This window comes from Pseudopodoces humilis, chromosome 1, assembly GCF_049639895.1.
Source record: "Pseudopodoces humilis isolate 2021_Gansu_Grassland_sample_001 chromosome 1, ASM4963989v1, whole genome shotgun sequence".
Lineage (NCBI taxonomy): Eukaryota > Metazoa > Chordata > Aves > Passeriformes > Paridae > Pseudopodoces > Pseudopodoces humilis.
Genome location: NC_142200.1, coordinates 147,987,818 through 148,005,905, shown reverse-complemented (window position 1 = coordinate 148,005,905; position 18,088 = coordinate 147,987,818). Strand labels below are relative to the sequence as shown.

At 39.1% G+C, this 18,088-nt stretch overlaps 1 protein-coding gene across 5 annotated transcripts in view; it reads left to right on the top strand.

Moving 5' to 3' along the window:
- CTDSPL (CTD small phosphatase like) overlaps positions 1-18,088 on the top strand; it is a 79,606-nt gene that overhangs the window by 50,161 nt on the left and 11,357 nt on the right. For 3 of the 5 annotated variants that reach the window (XM_005527772.3, XM_005527773.3, XM_014256764.2), the window contains exons 3-6: positions 2,038-2,070; positions 5,588-5,641; positions 8,762-8,863; positions 13,946-14,002. In XM_005527772.3, the coding sequence (XP_005527829.1) occupies positions 2,038-2,070; positions 5,588-5,641; positions 8,762-8,863; positions 13,946-14,002 (246 nt within the window). The remainder of the gene's footprint in view (positions 1-2,037; positions 2,071-5,587; positions 5,642-8,761; positions 8,864-13,945; positions 14,003-18,088) is intronic. The other 2 variants (XM_005527774.3, XM_005527776.3) reach the window with 2 other exon arrangements.

Genomic DNA, 18,088 nt, shown 5'->3' with positions numbered 1-18,088 from the left:
ACTAATAGGATAAATCTGTTATTTTGGTCAGCTTCTTCTCTAAAGTGAAACAGCTCTTTATTTTTATCTTTGAGTACAGACTGTTGTGAATAAAAGCAAAATAGTGTGGCCTGTCACTTGGTGCTCATTGAGGCTACACATGACCATAGACAGTGTTAGTGAGGAGCACAGTGCTGGATATTGTTGTTTCAAGCTAACAATTATGCAGCTAAAGGAAAAGCTAGGATTTATCATTCCATCTGTATATAGCATGGAAAAAATAAAATCTGTGGGAAAAAAAAAAAACTGATTTCAATGGCTGGGGACAAATCAGTTCCTGGGTTGTCTTAGGGATACAATAGGGGAATTTTGGCATTCTAGGAACAGCTTTGTTCTGTTACCAACATCAGGAGCTCGTGGAAAGCCTTCAACAAATGCGGTCATCCGTCATCTCTTTCAAATGATGCTGTTTGACCCATTTCCCTTCCTGTTCCAAGGCTTTAGGAAATGAGGCAGGACACTTGCAAGAAGTTTCCCAGAGCAGGCTTGTTTTTAAGCATTTGCCTGTTCCTGAACACTTTTGCTTTCCCAGCAGACTCTTGCACTTCTTTCTGCTTGTTTTTCCTGTTCTCATCACTGTTACTGCTGTTTTGATCTTTGCATAGGTATTTCTAGGGTTCCTTGTAAGAAATTTGCTTGTTTCCCCCTTTTTTTAAAATTTAATTTAAGAAATTCTGTGAGAAAAATTAGGCAAACAGTAATGCAAGTCCTTTAGCAACTTTGGTTTTAAGTTCCCATGAAAGTCAGTTCCACTCATGTCCACAGGACATTAACGTACTGAATTACATTTTTTTTCTATTCTTATTGCTATTACCCTGAGGAAAACTTGGATTCTTACCAACTTTTGTTTTTCTAGAAATCAGGTGCTTTTTACTAGTGCCAAATTTTTGATAGTTCGTGACAGTTGCTGCTCTGTAGTTGCTCTTTCAGCTTCTCAGGATTTTGGGCAAACTTCAGTAAAAAATTCTGCTGAGCAGCACTAAAAAGGAGCATTTTAAAAATAATACGGAATTATTTGTTTGTCAGTGATGTGTCAACACTGGTAGACTTGAAAACAAACAAGCAGGAGGCTCCTTCAGCTGGAAGAGGCTGTTCCAGTGTTGAAAACAGCCCTTTCAATAGTCCTCTGCTGGAGATCAGAGCCTGTGTTGTCCAAATAGCAAAGAATAAAATCATCTACCCAAGCAACATCTATGCTAGAAGGATCAGCTTCCCTTTTTTTTTCATGTGCTGTGCCCACCAGAAAACAAAGTTGATTTTGAAGGATTAGAGAGATTTGAAAATAGAGCTCCAGCTTCAAAAATTACGCGTTTGAGTGAGAGTTTGAGTGATAGTTTGAGTGAGAGTTACACATTTCAGCCAGGCTTTGTGCATTTTGGAGCTGTCCTTGTTTCTGGATGTCCAAAGATGAGAAGGAAAGGTCAGGTTGGCCAAGAATTTCCTGCCTTCACCCAAGTGTAGTGCAAAAGTGAGGCCACAGGAACAGCACCAGTACTGCTGGATGAGGAAAGTGGGATTCCTCAGATCAGGACATCATCGTGTCCTTCTCAGACATTCTGCTGTTGCCTAAGTGAAAATGCTGTTTTTTCAAATGAAGTTGAGTTCAAGGAGTGGGGTTCTGCCCTGCTGCCAGGCTCTGGCTCAGTCTCTTGCTGCTGCAATGAAAATTGACAAATATACCCATTAGTATATCTTAAAGCTGAAAAAGTTCCAGTAAATACAGGTACTTTCTTTTTGCCATCTCTTATTAATCATAGCATGGGTTTTATCAGTCCAGTCTCCTAAAAATCATAAATGCCAGTATACTAACAGATCATTTCAGCAACTAAAATGCAAAATCCTGTTTTTATTTTTTTTTTTTTTTACCCTGGTTTCTTGAATACTTTGAACTTTTGGTTTAAAAATGTTTTGAGTGCTACATTTACTGCTCCAGACCTTTGTTCTACCCTTTAAAAGCCATTACCTTTACAGTGATTTTTTTTTTTTCTTTTTCCCCAGGGTGACCAGATGCAGGTCATGCCTATACCAAGTGTATGTATTTTTATCCCTTTTTCTTTTAATAATTTTCATGACTTTTGCTTTGATTCATTTTATGTTGCAGTCTAACAGGTCTGTTTTGTGTTGCATGTTAACAAAAAGGATTTTGTGTTCTGTCTGTATTGTTGTATCCCCAGAGGTGAACTGAGCTGCATGTCTTCTACAGGGACTGAAAGAAGAGTTTGGGTTTTAGCTGGGTTTCATCTGAATTTTTAGCATTTTGAAAACACATGAAGTCGTCTGAAAGTTATTTATTTTAATAGAGGCAAAAAGTGACTCATCATCACTATGTGAGACACAAAGACCTTTTCCTTTCATTTTCCCCTATATTCCAGTTGAAAAGAAGAGTTGGAAACTGCATAATTTATTTGAAATAAGTCACGTTAAGAAAACAGAGCACACTGACTATTGCTCATTACTGCACTTGTTTGAGATGATGCTCTTGGTATCAGCTGCTGCTTTATGGGCCTTAATATTTCTGTTTATCTTCCCTGGATTAAACCTGGAATGCTGTTTGGCATCTGAATTATTTTTCAAAGCTAAATAAAAGAAAGAAAAAAACCCAAGTCCTTCAAAGTGAAGCTTTTAATTTAATTAGTTTTAACCTTTTTTGGTCAAAAAGCTGCTCTTGTTTTTTACAAGGATGAAGGCTTTGTAAGGCTGAAAGGATTTTTTTTTTTTTTGAGCTCCTTTGCTGTTTACAATACTTCATCATTGCACAGTTCCCCAGAAAATAGCAGTGCTGATGTGTGGAGATAATGACCCAGCCCTCTTGTCTGAGATATTTGGTAGCCTTTAAAGACTTGGATATTACCCAAGATGCAATTCTTTTTCTTCTTTCCCTTTCTTCTCACATAGCCCAGCATTCCAAAACCTCTTGCAAGAAACCCCCTGTCTGTGCAGCAGTGCCAGGAGATCCCTGTGACTGCACATCTTCCCTCTCCCAGCAGTTTTTCTTGGATTTGAGACCTGTTGGAAATTCCTCTTCATTGCTTCCCTGTTATTTCTGACATGGCTCCTGCATGGTGTGTATGCAGACAGGCATGAACATGCATGGGATTTGTATTCCTGCGAGTCTAGGAATAGAAAACCTCAAATGTAAATCAGAAAATACTGATTTTCAAACTACTTTTCTTTTTTACATACCTGCCAAATTCTGTTAGGTGACTGTAGTTGCTCCACTAGGAATTGTTGGAACATGGAACATGTTCTGGCTGTGCTCTGACCTGGAATGAAAACCTTTCCCAAGAGTAACTGTAGCTACCAACAGAATAATAATTCAAACAGAACAAAATTTTGGAAGGAGAAATGACTAGAACATAGGTACAGAAATTAAATCAGGTGCTTTGTTAAAGCACTGTCTTTGCAGTGTTAAAGCAGTGCTCTGTTAGATTTGGGCAGTGGTAGGAAAAATGAATGATTCAAGAAGGGATATCTATTTTTTTTCCTCTTTTTTTTTTTTTTAAGCTCAGCTGTAATTTTGCAAACATCCATTCCCAACATTAACAAGTCAGTAAAATTAACTTATCCCTGCAGTCATGATGTAGAGTTCTGAGGGAGCAGGTGACTTTAAACACTCCATCCCCTTGTCCAGTGCCATCTGATGCTTCTCCTGGCAGCAGGACAGGGGAGAGTGGCTGGGCAGCTGTGGCCCTTGGGCACTGGTGTGACATTTCCTCCCCAGTATCAAAGTGCTCTGGAACCAGAATCATCATCTAAATAAAGGCACGAGGGAGCTGCGCATGCAGGAAGTGCTGGGAAGGAAAAATGCAGGAAATGTTAGGAAAAACACCTGAAATTAAAGTGTTGCTCTGCTGGTCTTAGGAGGGGTGTTGGTCCTGAGCATTGGTTTGCTCCAAGACAACTCTGATTTTGTGTTTCAGACCCATTAAGGCAGAAATTCTTGATTCTCTGCTACCTAGGGATGAGAACTGGGCTGTGTGAACTGCAGGGTCCTGTACAGACCAGGAGAAAAATCTTCCAAAGAGACAGAGCTTGGACACAATTAAGTGGACTTAAAGGGCTTGTTGCAAATGCCATCAGTTCAAGTGTTTAGAGATTTCCTGAGTGACTCTAAAAAGAGCTCTGCCCACTCCCCACTTTCAAATTGAAGCCTCCAGTCAAAATACGAGGATTTCTGGAGCTTTATTGTGCTTTTTTATCGTGTGTGAAACCTGGCAGTGTGCTGAGGTCACCTGTTTGAAAGCTTCCATTGCTTTATGTGCGTTTTGCATTGCTTTTATTTGCATTTGTGTGTGCAGTTCAGTGAAATGGATCTTCTGCTCAGTCAGATTTGTCCTGTATTAATTGCACTGAATTTAAAAGCTTGACTTAATATGAATTTTCTCTTGGTTATTGATAAAGATGACAGCTAAACAAGAAATATTCCAGCTTCTAGTTAAGTTTTTCAGAAAATAAAAACAGCATTACTCTGAGTTATTTTAAATATGAACTTTACCATGTTTGTAGTTCGTATTTTGAAACTGTTTCCAGATAAGGCATAGGTTAAACAGCAGCATAATTGATAATTTTCCTAATACTGCAAAATTAATTATTTTTAGGGCTGAAATAACCACAAAATTTTTTAAAAGGCGAACCCAAAACATTCCCAGCTGATGTATTTCGATAGACGTGATTAAAAATCTGCTAAATGTAGCTCAGGATGCCCAAGTTTTCATGGATTTTATTCAGCTTTGTTTGGAAAGGAGTATGGTAGAGAAATCATAAAATCATACAATGGTTTGGGTTGGAAGGAACTTTAAAATATTATCTCATCCCAACCCCCAAATCAAAGCAGACCCATAGCAGCTTCACTATTTTATATTATTTTGAATTAAGAGGTTGATGGAAGTACAAAGCCACACTCATGCAACATCTTAAATGAGATGTTGTCAAACTTCTCCTAAACAACTCTTAAATGAGTTGGAGTGTCCACTTCTTTTGTTCAGCTTAAAATTCCACTGTTAACCAGTGGTATCAAAATTATCCCTCAGAATCCCTGCAGAAGTTAAATCTTAGCACAGGGATATTGGGGGTTTTTTTACCACTTGTCCTCACCTACATTAGCTAAATCCTTATTATAACTTTTTTCTAGAAGAAATTTTGGGAACTGCCTGTTCCACAGGAGGAGCTGGCATCTTCTGGCAGCTGTGTTTTAAGTAGGAATAATTTACCTTCTGTAGGAGTATATTTCTGCACATAACTGCTGGGAGAAGCTGTTAGCCCTGCAGAGTGCAGCCCAGAGCTTGAGGAGGACACGAACACTGAATTAATGTGCTGCACTTGGGCTTGACAGCACTGCCAGGACAGAGAGGCAAAAAAAAAAAAAAAAAGGCTTATTAATTCTGATACCTATCTCTGTGGGAAGTACAGGCCTACAGGGAGGAAAGCTGATGATTGTTCTATACAGTGAATTTCTGCAAGATTTGTGTTGACCAGCTGTTTATGCTTCAACCAGAAGTCCTGTTCTCTTGCCGCCACCATCCCCTTTTTTTTTGTTTTGTTTTCTTAGGGAATATACTATTTCCACGGGACTGAAGCAGTGCAGCAGTCGTTTCACTACAAGGTCTGTTGAGCTGATCAGCCACGAGACCTGGCTGGAATGCATAAATCCCAAACAGTGACTAGTTTAACTTCTGTGCAGTTTGTGTCTTGTTGGAATTGAAGAGCAAACCAGTGAGATACCACGTGTAATTTTTCTGCTGAGTTCTGTGGAAGTCTCTGGCCTTTTGGGGGAGTGTTGCATAGTAAATATGAGTTGCTGTTAGCCACAATTAAATATTCTTAATCATCTCAGGTGTCTTTAAACTGTGTGTGTAAAAAAATATAGAAGACATTATCCAACTTCCACATTATTAAACTTCCACAGCTATTCACTGTTAACTGTGATGGAAATCTGGTATTTAGAACTCTTTGTGGGGATGTCTCCATTGGTGAGAAAATTAAAACACAATGTTGAGTAATGCTTGTTTCTGCCTAAAAGCTTTGCTACCCTTGACAGGTGGAAATTGCTTTAGATCAGAAAGCTCAAACAGCAAAACAAATGGGCTGGTACTTTGCATACAAATCCTTTCAAGTTCCTAAAAGCCTCAAAAACGCCACCCTTGCTCCCAAATCCTTCACCAGCTATTTAGCAGCCTCACAACTTGTAGTGACTTCAGCTTCAGAATAATTTCCTTATCCCCATTATCAGAGGCTGAATTCTCTCTCAGTTGAGAGCAATAGAATTGTAATTTGTGAAATGGAAAATTTGTTCTTCTGACCTTCAAAAGGTGTGAATTTAAGGAAAGACGATCAGATTGAACTCAGGATGGCCAAAGCTTGTGGGAGAGTTGGTTGTGCTCTTGCTAGATGAAGTTAGGTCAGTAATTGCACACGATCTCCTAAAGTGCTGAGAAGGGAGAGGAGCTCCAGCAGTAACCAGAATCCCTGTGCAGGTACCACAGATAAATTGTGCCTCTCCCAGCCACTGCTTTTGAGAATGAAGAGGTGAAAAGAACAGTCACGGGTCTCCTTACTGTGCATTCAGGGAATTTGGGCTCTCAGAGATGAAAGTTCCTGCATTTTGTAGTCCTTGGTGTGACTCTATTCTTTCCTTGGTGACAAATGCAACAGTTTTCAGCTAAAAAATTAAGATACCTGTGGTAAGACAATGCTGATATTTTTCATATGTGTATTTTTATATGGAAGAATATATATTTCCGTACCTTTTCCATAGATCCAGATATTTTCAATTTGATAAGGAATTCACATAACAGAAGGAATTTCTGGCTTTGAACTGCTTGTGCAGATTAATGTGGTCAAAAATTCAGAGGAGATAAGGTTTGAGTACAACAATAAACTGAACTATTAATTTTTTTAAAACAGAATATTTAAGATTTCTTGGGATGTTCCTGCCTTTTTTTCGTCCTCAAAGACGAGAAGTATTAGAACGTGGGTTCTGAAGATCATTGTTTTTAAATGGGTTGGATTTTTATTTCAACAAGCTTTTCATTTATTTAGGTTGTAAATTTCGAACCTTCTTAATCTGAAGAACTGAGTTGGGGTGCTAAATACCTTTTAGGCTTTGAATAGGAGAGAAACAGAAATTCTTTAGCTCTTTTTCTAGCTGCCAACAAGCAGAGGTGGAGCTGAAGCAGCTGTGGGGCTGTCCATACCCTAGCCAGGGTGCTGTATAAATTTCAGCCTGGTCAGGTGGCTGTGGTGGGTGGATTAGGCATTGGGCAGGAGCTGTTTTAATTAATTAACTGTCAGATGTGTGCTGAGAGGAAATGCACTGAGACAAGGGGGTGGTAGGCAGGGCAGCTTCCAGCAGGGTGGGAACTCTTGTCCAATGTTAATTGTAAGGAACAACATCAACTTCAGTGAACACTCCTAAAAATCCCAAAAAAACTCCTTTCTTAACACGTAATTTAAGTCCAGAATCTGATCTGTTAGGTGCTTTATTTAAAGAGCTCATTAGGCCTCATTGGCCAGTATCTATCAAGATCTGGCCACATCTGTCAAGGTGACATTTGAATTCAGGCAGTGGTTGATAATCTGTCCTGGCTGCTGGAGGGTGTCCAGAGGTGTCTGCCTCACCTGTGTCACCCCTGCCTGCACAGGGATGGCCTCAGATCTCTGCCAGCACCTCTGCAAAGGGCCACAGGAAAGATAAATGATGAATCCTTACCAGAGTGGCAGTGAACAGATAAAAAAATAGGAAAAGAATGGAGTTAGAGTTGTGTATCCAAGTCTAAATTAATTTCATTTCCTCTCAGTCTTGAGTTTCTCCCTATAGATGCTTTTCTAAACAGCTAATCCTTTTCCTTCATAAAAAAAAGAATCTGAGTGGCAGCAGTGTTTCAGCTCCAAATGGAAGCGTTCTGTCCCATTTCTGTGACTTCAGAAAGTATCCAGTACCAAAATCTAAAGCAACATATTTTTATCGCAAACTGGGGTGTTGAAGTGGGAAATGACCCAAAGAATATGAGGCTGTCTGCAGTGCTTTCAGAAAAAATTGTCAATTCATGGGATTGGTGCTGTTTTTAGTAAGGGCAGTGTGCTGTTAGAAGAGCCCAGTTTAGGTTCTTCTCTGCAGTTTTAATGCCTTGACTGGGAGCATAATTCACATGGAAGTTGATCACCACCCTCATAAGTGGTAAAAACAAGAGTGAAGACATGTACTGGAAGATTAAATAAGTAGTGCTGTCTTCCATCAGGATGGATTCCTCAATTTCAGCATTTTTCATGGCAAACAGAAGTAATGATTTGTGTAAATGTCCATCAGCCTGATCTGGCTGCAAATGGCATTGACTGGAAATAGGATAACAGCAGCAACCAAAACCAGGCATTGGGAAAGGAGCCACTGGAAAAAGATGTTGTATCAGATATCCTGTTTTTATGATTTTATTTATTTATTTTTTTTTAGATAGTAGTAGTGTTTTACCATTTTAATTTCCAGTGCTTTGGAGGTCATTCAAAATAAGTCTCTAATTTAAAAAAGAAAAGTCTGTATGGGTATTGCAATTGCATGAGCCATTAATATCCATACATGTACTTGGGATGAGCCCAGAAAAGCATTTGATTTCAAGTCATGTATTCCAACTCCCAGTAATTACTTGAATAGCAATGTTGACAAAAGGGTGCCCCTTCCATCGAGGTTTTACTTTTTTTTGTTGTCTTCCTCTTTTCTTTTTATTTATAGCCACCAGCTAAATACCTCCTGCCAGAACTGACAGCATCAGACTATGGGAAGAAGTGTGTGGTCATTGATTTAGATGAAACTTTAGTGCACAGTTCATTTAAGGTAAGTAAATTCAAAAGGGATCTCTTGCAGCTTGAATCTGTCAGTGAATGCTGCAGGAACTGTTAAGCCTTTTAACACTTGAACTCCTCTTACATCCTCTGCCTGGGAGTCCTCATTGCCTCTCCTGTGATTATTCATCCTAATTAATAATTGATTATTCATCAATAATCATATGATTAATGATCCTAAGGATCATTAATAATCCTAATTAGCTCTCAGGGTAGTAACAAGCGAGATTGCTATATTATTTTATTTTACTTTTTATTTTTTTTAATTTTTTATTTTTTATTTTTATTTCATTTTTTAATTTCATTTTTTATTTAATTTTTAATTTTTTAATTTTATTATTTTATTTTCTTTTTTATTTTTATTTTTTATTTATTTTTATTTTTATCTTTTATTTTTTTGAGACAATCACACTGACTACAACAAGGCCTGGAATAGGTATTGACTCCATGGCTTTAAGTATTCTACCAAAGACCTTTGTTTTGGACAGGTCCAAAATTTGTTGCTTTGAAGATAGGGTTTTGTTTTTGCAGTTTAAATGATGCCATAGTTAGTGTAGAAGAATCAGCACAGCTTTATGCTGGGTTAGGTGTAACCTTAAAATCAGGAGATTTTGGGCACCAGTGGTGGCTCTTCTCTCTTGCTGGAGGATGTTGTTTTCTGTCCTGATCACAGTAATTGCTTTTAGACATTTAGTTTTCAGAGCAGGAAAGCAAATACCATTTGGGTGTTGCTGGTGAGTCAGTCATCTTCAAGAAGCAACTCCTGTAACCCTTCAGAGTTCAGTATGTGGTGACAGTACTGGTATTTTTTCTGTTGTTTAACTAGGGATGAAATTAGGAGACTTCAGAAATACAGAGTCTAAATTGCCTTAGGGTAGCATTTCTGATTAGTACACCTAATACTGATAAAGTATCTGCTGGTTTTATACAGTGGAGAATTTGTAAGAATTAAAAATGTTACCTTACTACTACCAAACCAGATTAAACACCCTTACACTCTTCTAGGTGCTTGCAACCCATTTTTCACTGGAAGCATCAACTCCACTTTTTAATCCTTCACGTGTTAGTTGCCAGTATTCAAAATGCAAATTTGTAATTCATGCTGTGGTTAGAATTTGGCAGCAGCCTCTCTTTATTGACTTAAAGAAAACCTTATATGGAAATATTAGAACAAATATTCCTGTGCCTCAAACCAAAATGAAGATTTATTTTTTTTTTCTCTACTGTGCCTGATGGTGCAGAACAATTCATGGTGGTGTGCAGGAACCTCCCAGCCTCAGTGCCAGATTTATCTTCTGTACCCAGACTGAGCTTGTTCTAGAGAACTTTACAGGGAGATAAAAACCACATCTGGATTGGGAAAGGAGGAGCCATTCCTTCCTGTTTAAACAAGAGTCAAAAATAAGAAGGGAAAGCTGAATTTAAAAGTCTAATTGTGTATAATAAAAATGAAGCATTAGGCTTATTGTTACCTGAAAGGTGAAAATACAGGCTTGCTTTCTGAGTGCTGTGGGTAATTTTTTTCTGGTTTTGAAACAAAATGAGATTCAGTTTAGGTGGTTATTACCTTTTTAACCATTTTAAAGAAATGCATGTTTAATGGTTGACACAGTTGCAAATCTCTCTGGTAGGACTGAGGTTTGCAGAGTGTTTCTTAGCGGGCTCCTTTTAGTCCTCCCATTCATTCAAATAATATTTAATGGGTATTTAAATGATGTTCAGTAGATGTTTAAGAAAAACCAAAATATTTTTCTGCTTGATGATGAGCACTGAATAACATTTTGTGTGAGGGAAAGAAAACTGGTTCTTTCTGTGTGAGGTCATAGAGTTGGGCAGATGTTGGAGTTCGTGCAGTGTTTGAGTCTTGGGCGTTACAATGGATGTTATTTCAGTATGAAACCCTGTGATTATGGGGGTGTGTGAGACAAAGTGCTGGAGGAAATGAATTTGGTTGTTTAGTGGCTGGCACTGCCCAGTGGTGCTCTTTGGGTTTTGTTTCATGAAGGGAAATTCTTTAGCTGAATTAAGACCATTAATTGTTATCAGAAATAACGATACAGTCCAGCAGAGCAGGGCTTTGAACACCTCTGTGCACCCTGCTCTGCCTGGATAGTCAAGTTACTTCTGTAAATTTTTAGTTTGTAAGGGTTTTGGGGGTATTTTGGGGATTTTTCTTCCATTAAAACCTGCTCTAACCAGGTAGGTCCCCACTTAAAAGCTGGAAAAGCATACATAAATTTGAGAGTTTTAGTACAAAAGGCTTTATTTAAAACACCTGATACTTCAGAATTCGTAATTCTGTTATGAAATAGGCTTCATATTTCAAATGCAGATTACATGTTTTTTTGACACAACCAGAGAGGCAGAATATTTAAAGTGCTCTTTATGAAAGCAGCAACATCTGAGGGAGGGTAATTCTCATCTTTTTATGCCCCTGCATATTTGTGAAGCTTTAAGGAGGTACTAGTCTTTCATGTTAGGTGCATATTAAAGGAATAAAGTTTGGAGTTCTTTGGCAAGAGTAAAAAAGGAAGAGATAGACAGGATAGTTATCATTCACATCATAAAACAATAATAGAAAAAAATAATAAATTCTTAAATCAAGGAGATGTAAACATGGTTTTGTATAAAATGCATCAAACCACATGCAAGCCTGGAATGTAGTCCTATTCCAAAGTGGCAGTGAAACACCTTTAGAACATTAAAAGTGCTGAAAGTTTTGTTGTTTTTTTTTTAAAAAAAGGTTCTAACTGAGCTGAAGATTTTCAGTGGAAAAGCATTGCCTTCTTCCAGGTGGTTCCCACTGGAGTCATGGATGTGCTTCATGTGCACAGTACCACAAAGCTTTACCCAGCAGAGTGCTGCAGACTTTTCTCCTCTTTTCCCTCCCTGAGGAGCACACAGCTCCAGTCCATGCTCCTTTCCTTACCAACAGTGCCAGCAAGAGAGCAACACAATACCTGAAGTACAGGTGGGGGAAACAAATGTGTAGCTGGGAATAGTTTGGTTACAAAGTCTGAGGGTGAGTTTTATTTGTTAGAAAAAAACGAACTTGCTCACACTGAGTGTGGTTTTCTCTGGATCTGGTTGATGTTGCTCCTGTTGGGATTAAATTCTGTAAAAGCTGTAGTTTTATCAGTGGATTTCAAAACCTCAGCAGCTTGACCTATTCTTTTTCTGCTGCTGCTGCAGAGTATTTCTCTTGCTGAAGGGAGTCATGCATATATAAATCCTTCAAGTGTGTGCAAGCCTCGTCAAAGTCTGCAGGGAGCTGGCACCCACTAGAAAACTGGTGGCTGGGGCTTCTTGACAATAATTTGGGTTTCTTTTTAAGGTGAAGCATCAGAACTTCTGTGTAGCTGTTCTGTGGCTGTTAGATCTCTCCCCTATCTGAGGGGCTTCATGCAGGGAACAGATGGGGACCTCCCCTCTGTCTTTTTCCAGAGCAGAAAGGGGAAATTGTTCAGTGTCAGATGAGAAAAATCTAGATTGATCTGTGTGTATTTGAGGAATTTTTCAGATCACACCAGCACAGGGGTCAGCAAGAGGATGGATTCTCCATCAGCAGCTGCTCTGGAGGTCTGGTTGCCAATCTTGGCTGGTCAGGATGAGAGGATTCCATGTGTAGCCTCTCCTGTGCCCTCAGACCCAGCACTTGCAGGTGTCAGATCAAACCTTCCTCTTTATTTCTTTGCTCCTGAGAAAGGGTGTTTCCCTCACATAAATTCTTGTGGTCATTTTGCTCTCCTGGCAGGAAGGTTGTTTGACAGTGGAATTAGGATCTGGTTTATCCAGGGAGTGGGATCAAAGTGCTGCTGGCAGGTTAATACTGCAGGATCCTCTTTTCCCACCATTTTTTCACAGAGCACCTGTTCAGACTCCCCAGTTTGTGATCTGCTTCTTAAGTCACTTTACCTCGGCTGCTTCTCTGCTTTCTTGGCATACCTTTGCCCCTCTGCATGAGTTTAAAATCTGTTTCCAGTCCCACAGATACTTCAGGGCCATCTTCTTGGTGGTTCCCAAGATCAGCCTGTTGACTGATCCAGAAAACCAGGTGGGAACATCTGTACAAATCTCCCAGAGCTGAGTGAAGATGTTTTCCAGCCTCAGCTTGCTAATACCAGTTACAGACTGGGCAGCATCCATGAAAGATGCTGGCTGTTCACCAGTCATGTTAAAGCTGTGCTTGGCAGCTCTGTCTCAGCCATTTCCAGGCTGCAGGTGATGGAATGAGCTCCAGGCTTCAGCCAGGCGTGTTTGCATGTCTGTTTTTTCAGAATGGACACAGTGCATGAGCTCTGCCTAAGTGTGTGTCCCCTTGAACCAGTAAACATTGGCAGCAGCCTGTTCCCAGCTACCCCTGCTGTCTAGCCAAGATTAGATTATGTACTCCTGAGCTGACTACAAGGCTGCTTTCCTGCTTTCCAAGGCAATTTTACTTGACCAGCAGTTTTTCACAGTAAGTCTTGAGAATTAAGTTGTGTTCGACAGTCTGGAAAAACAGATTCAAGGATTTGGGCAGAGTGTGCCTGCTCTTCCCTTTGGAATTAAAATGCAATTTTACATTATTAGGTTGATTGGTATTGGCATGTTTAGAATCCTTTAGCTATACAACTTCAGTCTTGTTGCAGCTGCTGATGCATTCATTAGGTGTTACTTTTACCACTGTCTTTATTTCTAATTTAGTCACCAGTTGATGACCTCGAGCAGAATGTGTGCAGTACACAGTTAATTTTCTTGATGGTCATTTATCCACAAAGACTGAATGGAAGAGTTTATCCAAAGAGATGTTTTCCTGATGAACACACTCAGTGGTAATGGGGTTATTCAAGCAGTGAAGCGTGCTAGATTTTATGAATCTTAAAAATAGGAGAGAAGAGGGAAGTGCAGCATCTGGAGTTACAACTGTGAGCTTCTAACTTGTGTAAGAGCACACACAGAGTGGATATGTGTAGTCAATAATGATTATTAACTTATTCCTCACAATTAGGTACTCTTCCCTTCTATACCTCTGAAATTTTCCCTCTAACCATCTTATTTTTAATGCTGATTATTTCCTTGTCATTCTTTCTAGCCAATTAGCAATGCTGATTTCATCGTTCCTGTTGAAATTGATGGAACCATACATCAGGTAAGTGCTGTTTTTCCCTTCAGCATTGTGTCCTGAGTCCCAGAACGTTCTCTTCCTCCATTTGCTGCTTTACATCCAATAATTTCTCCTTTTGGAAAGCATGGAAGCTGTGTATTCTGGAATGCAGACAGGCATCCCTGTGTGGTCAGGTGGATTCTCTCTCTTAGGACTTCAATACTTGACTCTTTGTCAATTTTAAAACATTTTCAAACAGGAAATGATGTATGTGTGGGGTTTCAAACATTGCTGGGCCCAGAAAAAGCTGCTTGAACACTGAATTTTTCATTCAGTCCAACACAAATAGGGCATAAGTTGGCTTTAATATCTGTTGGTAGCTCATATGCTAAAGGTCCTTTATATTTTATGGAAGTATAAAGGAAGAATAGACATTTATTCAATTTTTCTGGCAGTGTATGTTCAATTTCTGTCCCCTTTTATTCCTGTAAGTAATTCAAGTTCCTCTGATAGAAGTTTATTATATACTTCAGCATATTTGAAAGGTGTGGACAAAACCATGAAGAGACTGATTTCTCTGTCTTATTCTTTAAGAACTTCACATAAGGCTCCAGGGAATGGTGTTGAGTAAAAGCAAAATGCCCATAATGTGAAAATCACTCCCCTCCGTGTATCTTGGATTGGTGTCTTTAATCAGTAATCATTTCTGAAGGGTTGAATAAAATAAATTACAGTGCTGTTACTTTCCCTCTTCAGGCAGACATTGAAGTTCTTGCTGGAGATGAATTAAACAGGTTAATGTGAAGTTGAGCCTTTCTAATACATGAACTCTGTAAATTGTGTGAAACATCTTCTGTTTGGTATTGGATATTACAGTTAGTGAGGAGCAAACCTTTCCTAGATGTGATTTAACAGAAATTTCAAGTACTTTATATTCTGAAATGTTTATATATTCTCTTCATGGATTATTTCTACTTAGACAAAGAAGTTTGTGTATTTTAATCCTGTACTAATTGGTGGATCATAAAGTTAGTTCACAATTTTGTCTGATTTCCTGTGATGGAAACTCTCCATGTATTTGTCACTCTTAAAATGACTACTGAATATCAGTCAGTAGACTGAAATGTGCTTTAAAGTAATAGTTGTTTTGACAGTTTTTACACTGTGCCTGTTTTATGTAGAAAAAATCAATATCTAGGGTACTTCCACCTGTAATGTTCACCAGAGCTGATGTTTACAACATTTAAGTGATGTTTTGGGGGATTTGTGATTTTCAGTCCTGATTTGATGTGGGCTGTAGTTGTGTTTGGTGCTGTGGAACAGACAAATTCTTTCTCCTAAAACTTTGCAGAATGCTTTTGAAAGTGAATTTTTTAATGGCTTAGAGTTGTGATCACTTAGCTTGTCAGGATGACATACTTACATTTGGAAACAAATCCCAGTAAAAGGCTTGGGCTTCATAGTCAAACATTTCAAAAGCCTGTTGCTTTTCCATTCCCTGCTGCAAACTCTGATTGTTCACCAAAAATGATGCAGTTTGGCACTTGGAGATGGCTCCATGTGGGGGAAAAGAGAAAACAGCAACAAAAAAACCCTCCAAACAAACAAAAACCCCACAACTGGGTCCAGAGGGAATGGATTTGTGCATCTCCTCCTCCTTTGACAGAGGTGGTCAAGTGAAATTGGTCTTCGTGCTTTTCTCTAAACTCCCTGCATAATTTTCAAGGAAATTGCTTTACTCTTTGTATTTCAAGTTGTTAACCTCTAAAATAGGTAAATACCTCAGGCACGTTTGGATGGTAAAACTGAAGGTAATTGTAAGGAATTTGTGATCCTTGAAATAAAGGTGATAAGTGTGGCACACAGAATAGACAAAGCCTGTGTGTGTAATACCTCTTGTAATATTGCTGACATTCAGGAATCTTTTCTTTTTTGTTTTACACTGTGATAAATGGCAGAAATGGGTATTCTGTATGAGTCTGATGTTCATGAACACAGGCTGTAGAGCTCTGACAACCTGTTCCCGCTTCAAACCTGTAATTCTGTAGTCACTTAGAGCATGAATGAACTGAACAGTTTCTGTCATTTATCAGGATTTGTCATCTGTGTAATGCATGTCCATTTTCTTAAGCAGTTTATAAACTCCAGGATTTCACTGACATTGAGAAACATTTCCACCTGAGCAAAACAGGATATGGGAAATGGTAGAAGTGTAGGGAACCACACTGTCCATAGTGCATATCCCTGTTTTACCAGGGAGCCTGTTACTTTCTCAGGTAGGAGGTTGACAGATTTTTATTGTCCTTGAACTCTGCCTTAGGCAGAACCCCAGTGGAAACAAACTGAGAAATACCATTTCAGAGGTGCCCATTCATAGAGAAACTTGAAATTGTATGAGATTGTTCAGATCTCATATACCAAAAAAATACAAGTTGTGGGCAAATTGAATTGCTGTACTCCTTGAAAGAGTTTTGAGATTGACTTATCTAACAAGTTTTTTCATGGTAAATGCTAGTTGGGTTTTGGGTTTTTTTGCAGTTCAACAGAGATCTTAAAAAAATAATGTCTTCAGTTAGGGGAATTTGTTTTCCCTTATATAATTTATAATCCAAAGGTCAGAAAGACTCTTGGGATTTTTTTATAGGGAGGACAATTCATCATCTTTAAAGGGTGCTTGGGTAAACGAGCTTCACTAGATTAAAAAACAGCTTTTCTTAACATCCCTTCTCCCTTTCCCATCTTTCTTATTCCAGCCTAAATTACCTTATGTTTTGAAAGGATTTGTCATTTTATTTTAAGGAGGAAATAAATCAGGTGTGAAGGAACCTCCCTCTCTTTCTCCTGTGGGTCTTTGGATGCCAGCAGAGTTTTGGGGCAGAATGCCACGCTTTGTGCTGGGGGTGAAGCCCAGCTACAGGAGCAGGGTTCTGCTGACCCTTCTGGCCACTTCTCTCCTTCCACTCTGGGTGAAAGGAAATCAGAGCTGGTCTCCTCCTCCTCCAAATTCCAGGGGAGAAGGTGTGGGAAATCCAGTGGAATGTGCTGGAGCTGCAAGGAGGCTCGGTGAGGGTGGGAGTGGTGGCTGGAGGGAGATGTCCAACCCCTTTGGCACCTCGATTTAACCGCAGGAACAATCCTCTCCTCTGGACTCTGCTTCCCACTGACCAAGTGCAGAGTGACCACAGCCCCCAGACCAGAAACTGCATCAAATATAGCTTTAATCCCCAGTGGGGGAAGGTTTTTTAGGGAATGCCTGTCCTTCATCTTCCATCCAAATTGAATTCCAGTGCCTTTGTGCCTTTTTTATTGTTGCCCCAAGAATAATGAGGGCAGCCAGGAAGAGTTTGATTTGGTGTACCTTTGAATTGAATTTTTAAATATAATTTGTTTATTGAGTAAAACTAATTTTTAAGTGACTGCCTGGGGCGAGGGGGGAGTTAATTCAATTAATTGCTTATTTTTAATTGTTGAGAGCTGAAGGAATATTTGGCATGTATACTTTGAAGACAATATGCAAAATTTGTTGTGTTGGTTTTTTTTTTTTTAATGAAGGTGGGAGGGAAGGCTGTTTGAATAATAAATTTCCTTCCTGTAAAGCACAGAATTCACGGATTTTCTTGCAGAAGGCTGTGGCCTGGTTCAAGTAATCCAGGATAGGCTGTATCCATTCTAACTGGCCTATTCTTGGTTACTTGCACTGGGACACGGCCACAACTGTGTGACCCACGAGGGACACGTGGGATTTTCTGCTTGCTGCTCAGAGGAGACATGAAACAGGAGATTACAGGAGTTGGAGTTGTCATGGGCAGATGTTTTGGTCATTACTTGCAGATTTCCTCATTGTGAAGCTGGTTTTGAAAGGCAGTTCTGTGTGTCCTGTTAAATTGATTGAAAATGAGCTGGGTTTGCCTTTGGGTTTCACAAATACTGAGTCTCTGTAGGCTGAGGTTGCTTTGGGGTATAGAAAATTCACGTGGAAGTATGAAATGCTTGAAAACAAAGATAATTGCTTGTGTTCTGCCATTAGCAGCTGTAAGAATCCTGTGGAAACATGCCTAGTGCCTGATTTGTACTTAAAATGTTGAGTAGGGTTCATTTTAAATAATAATAATAATAAAAAAGACTATATTC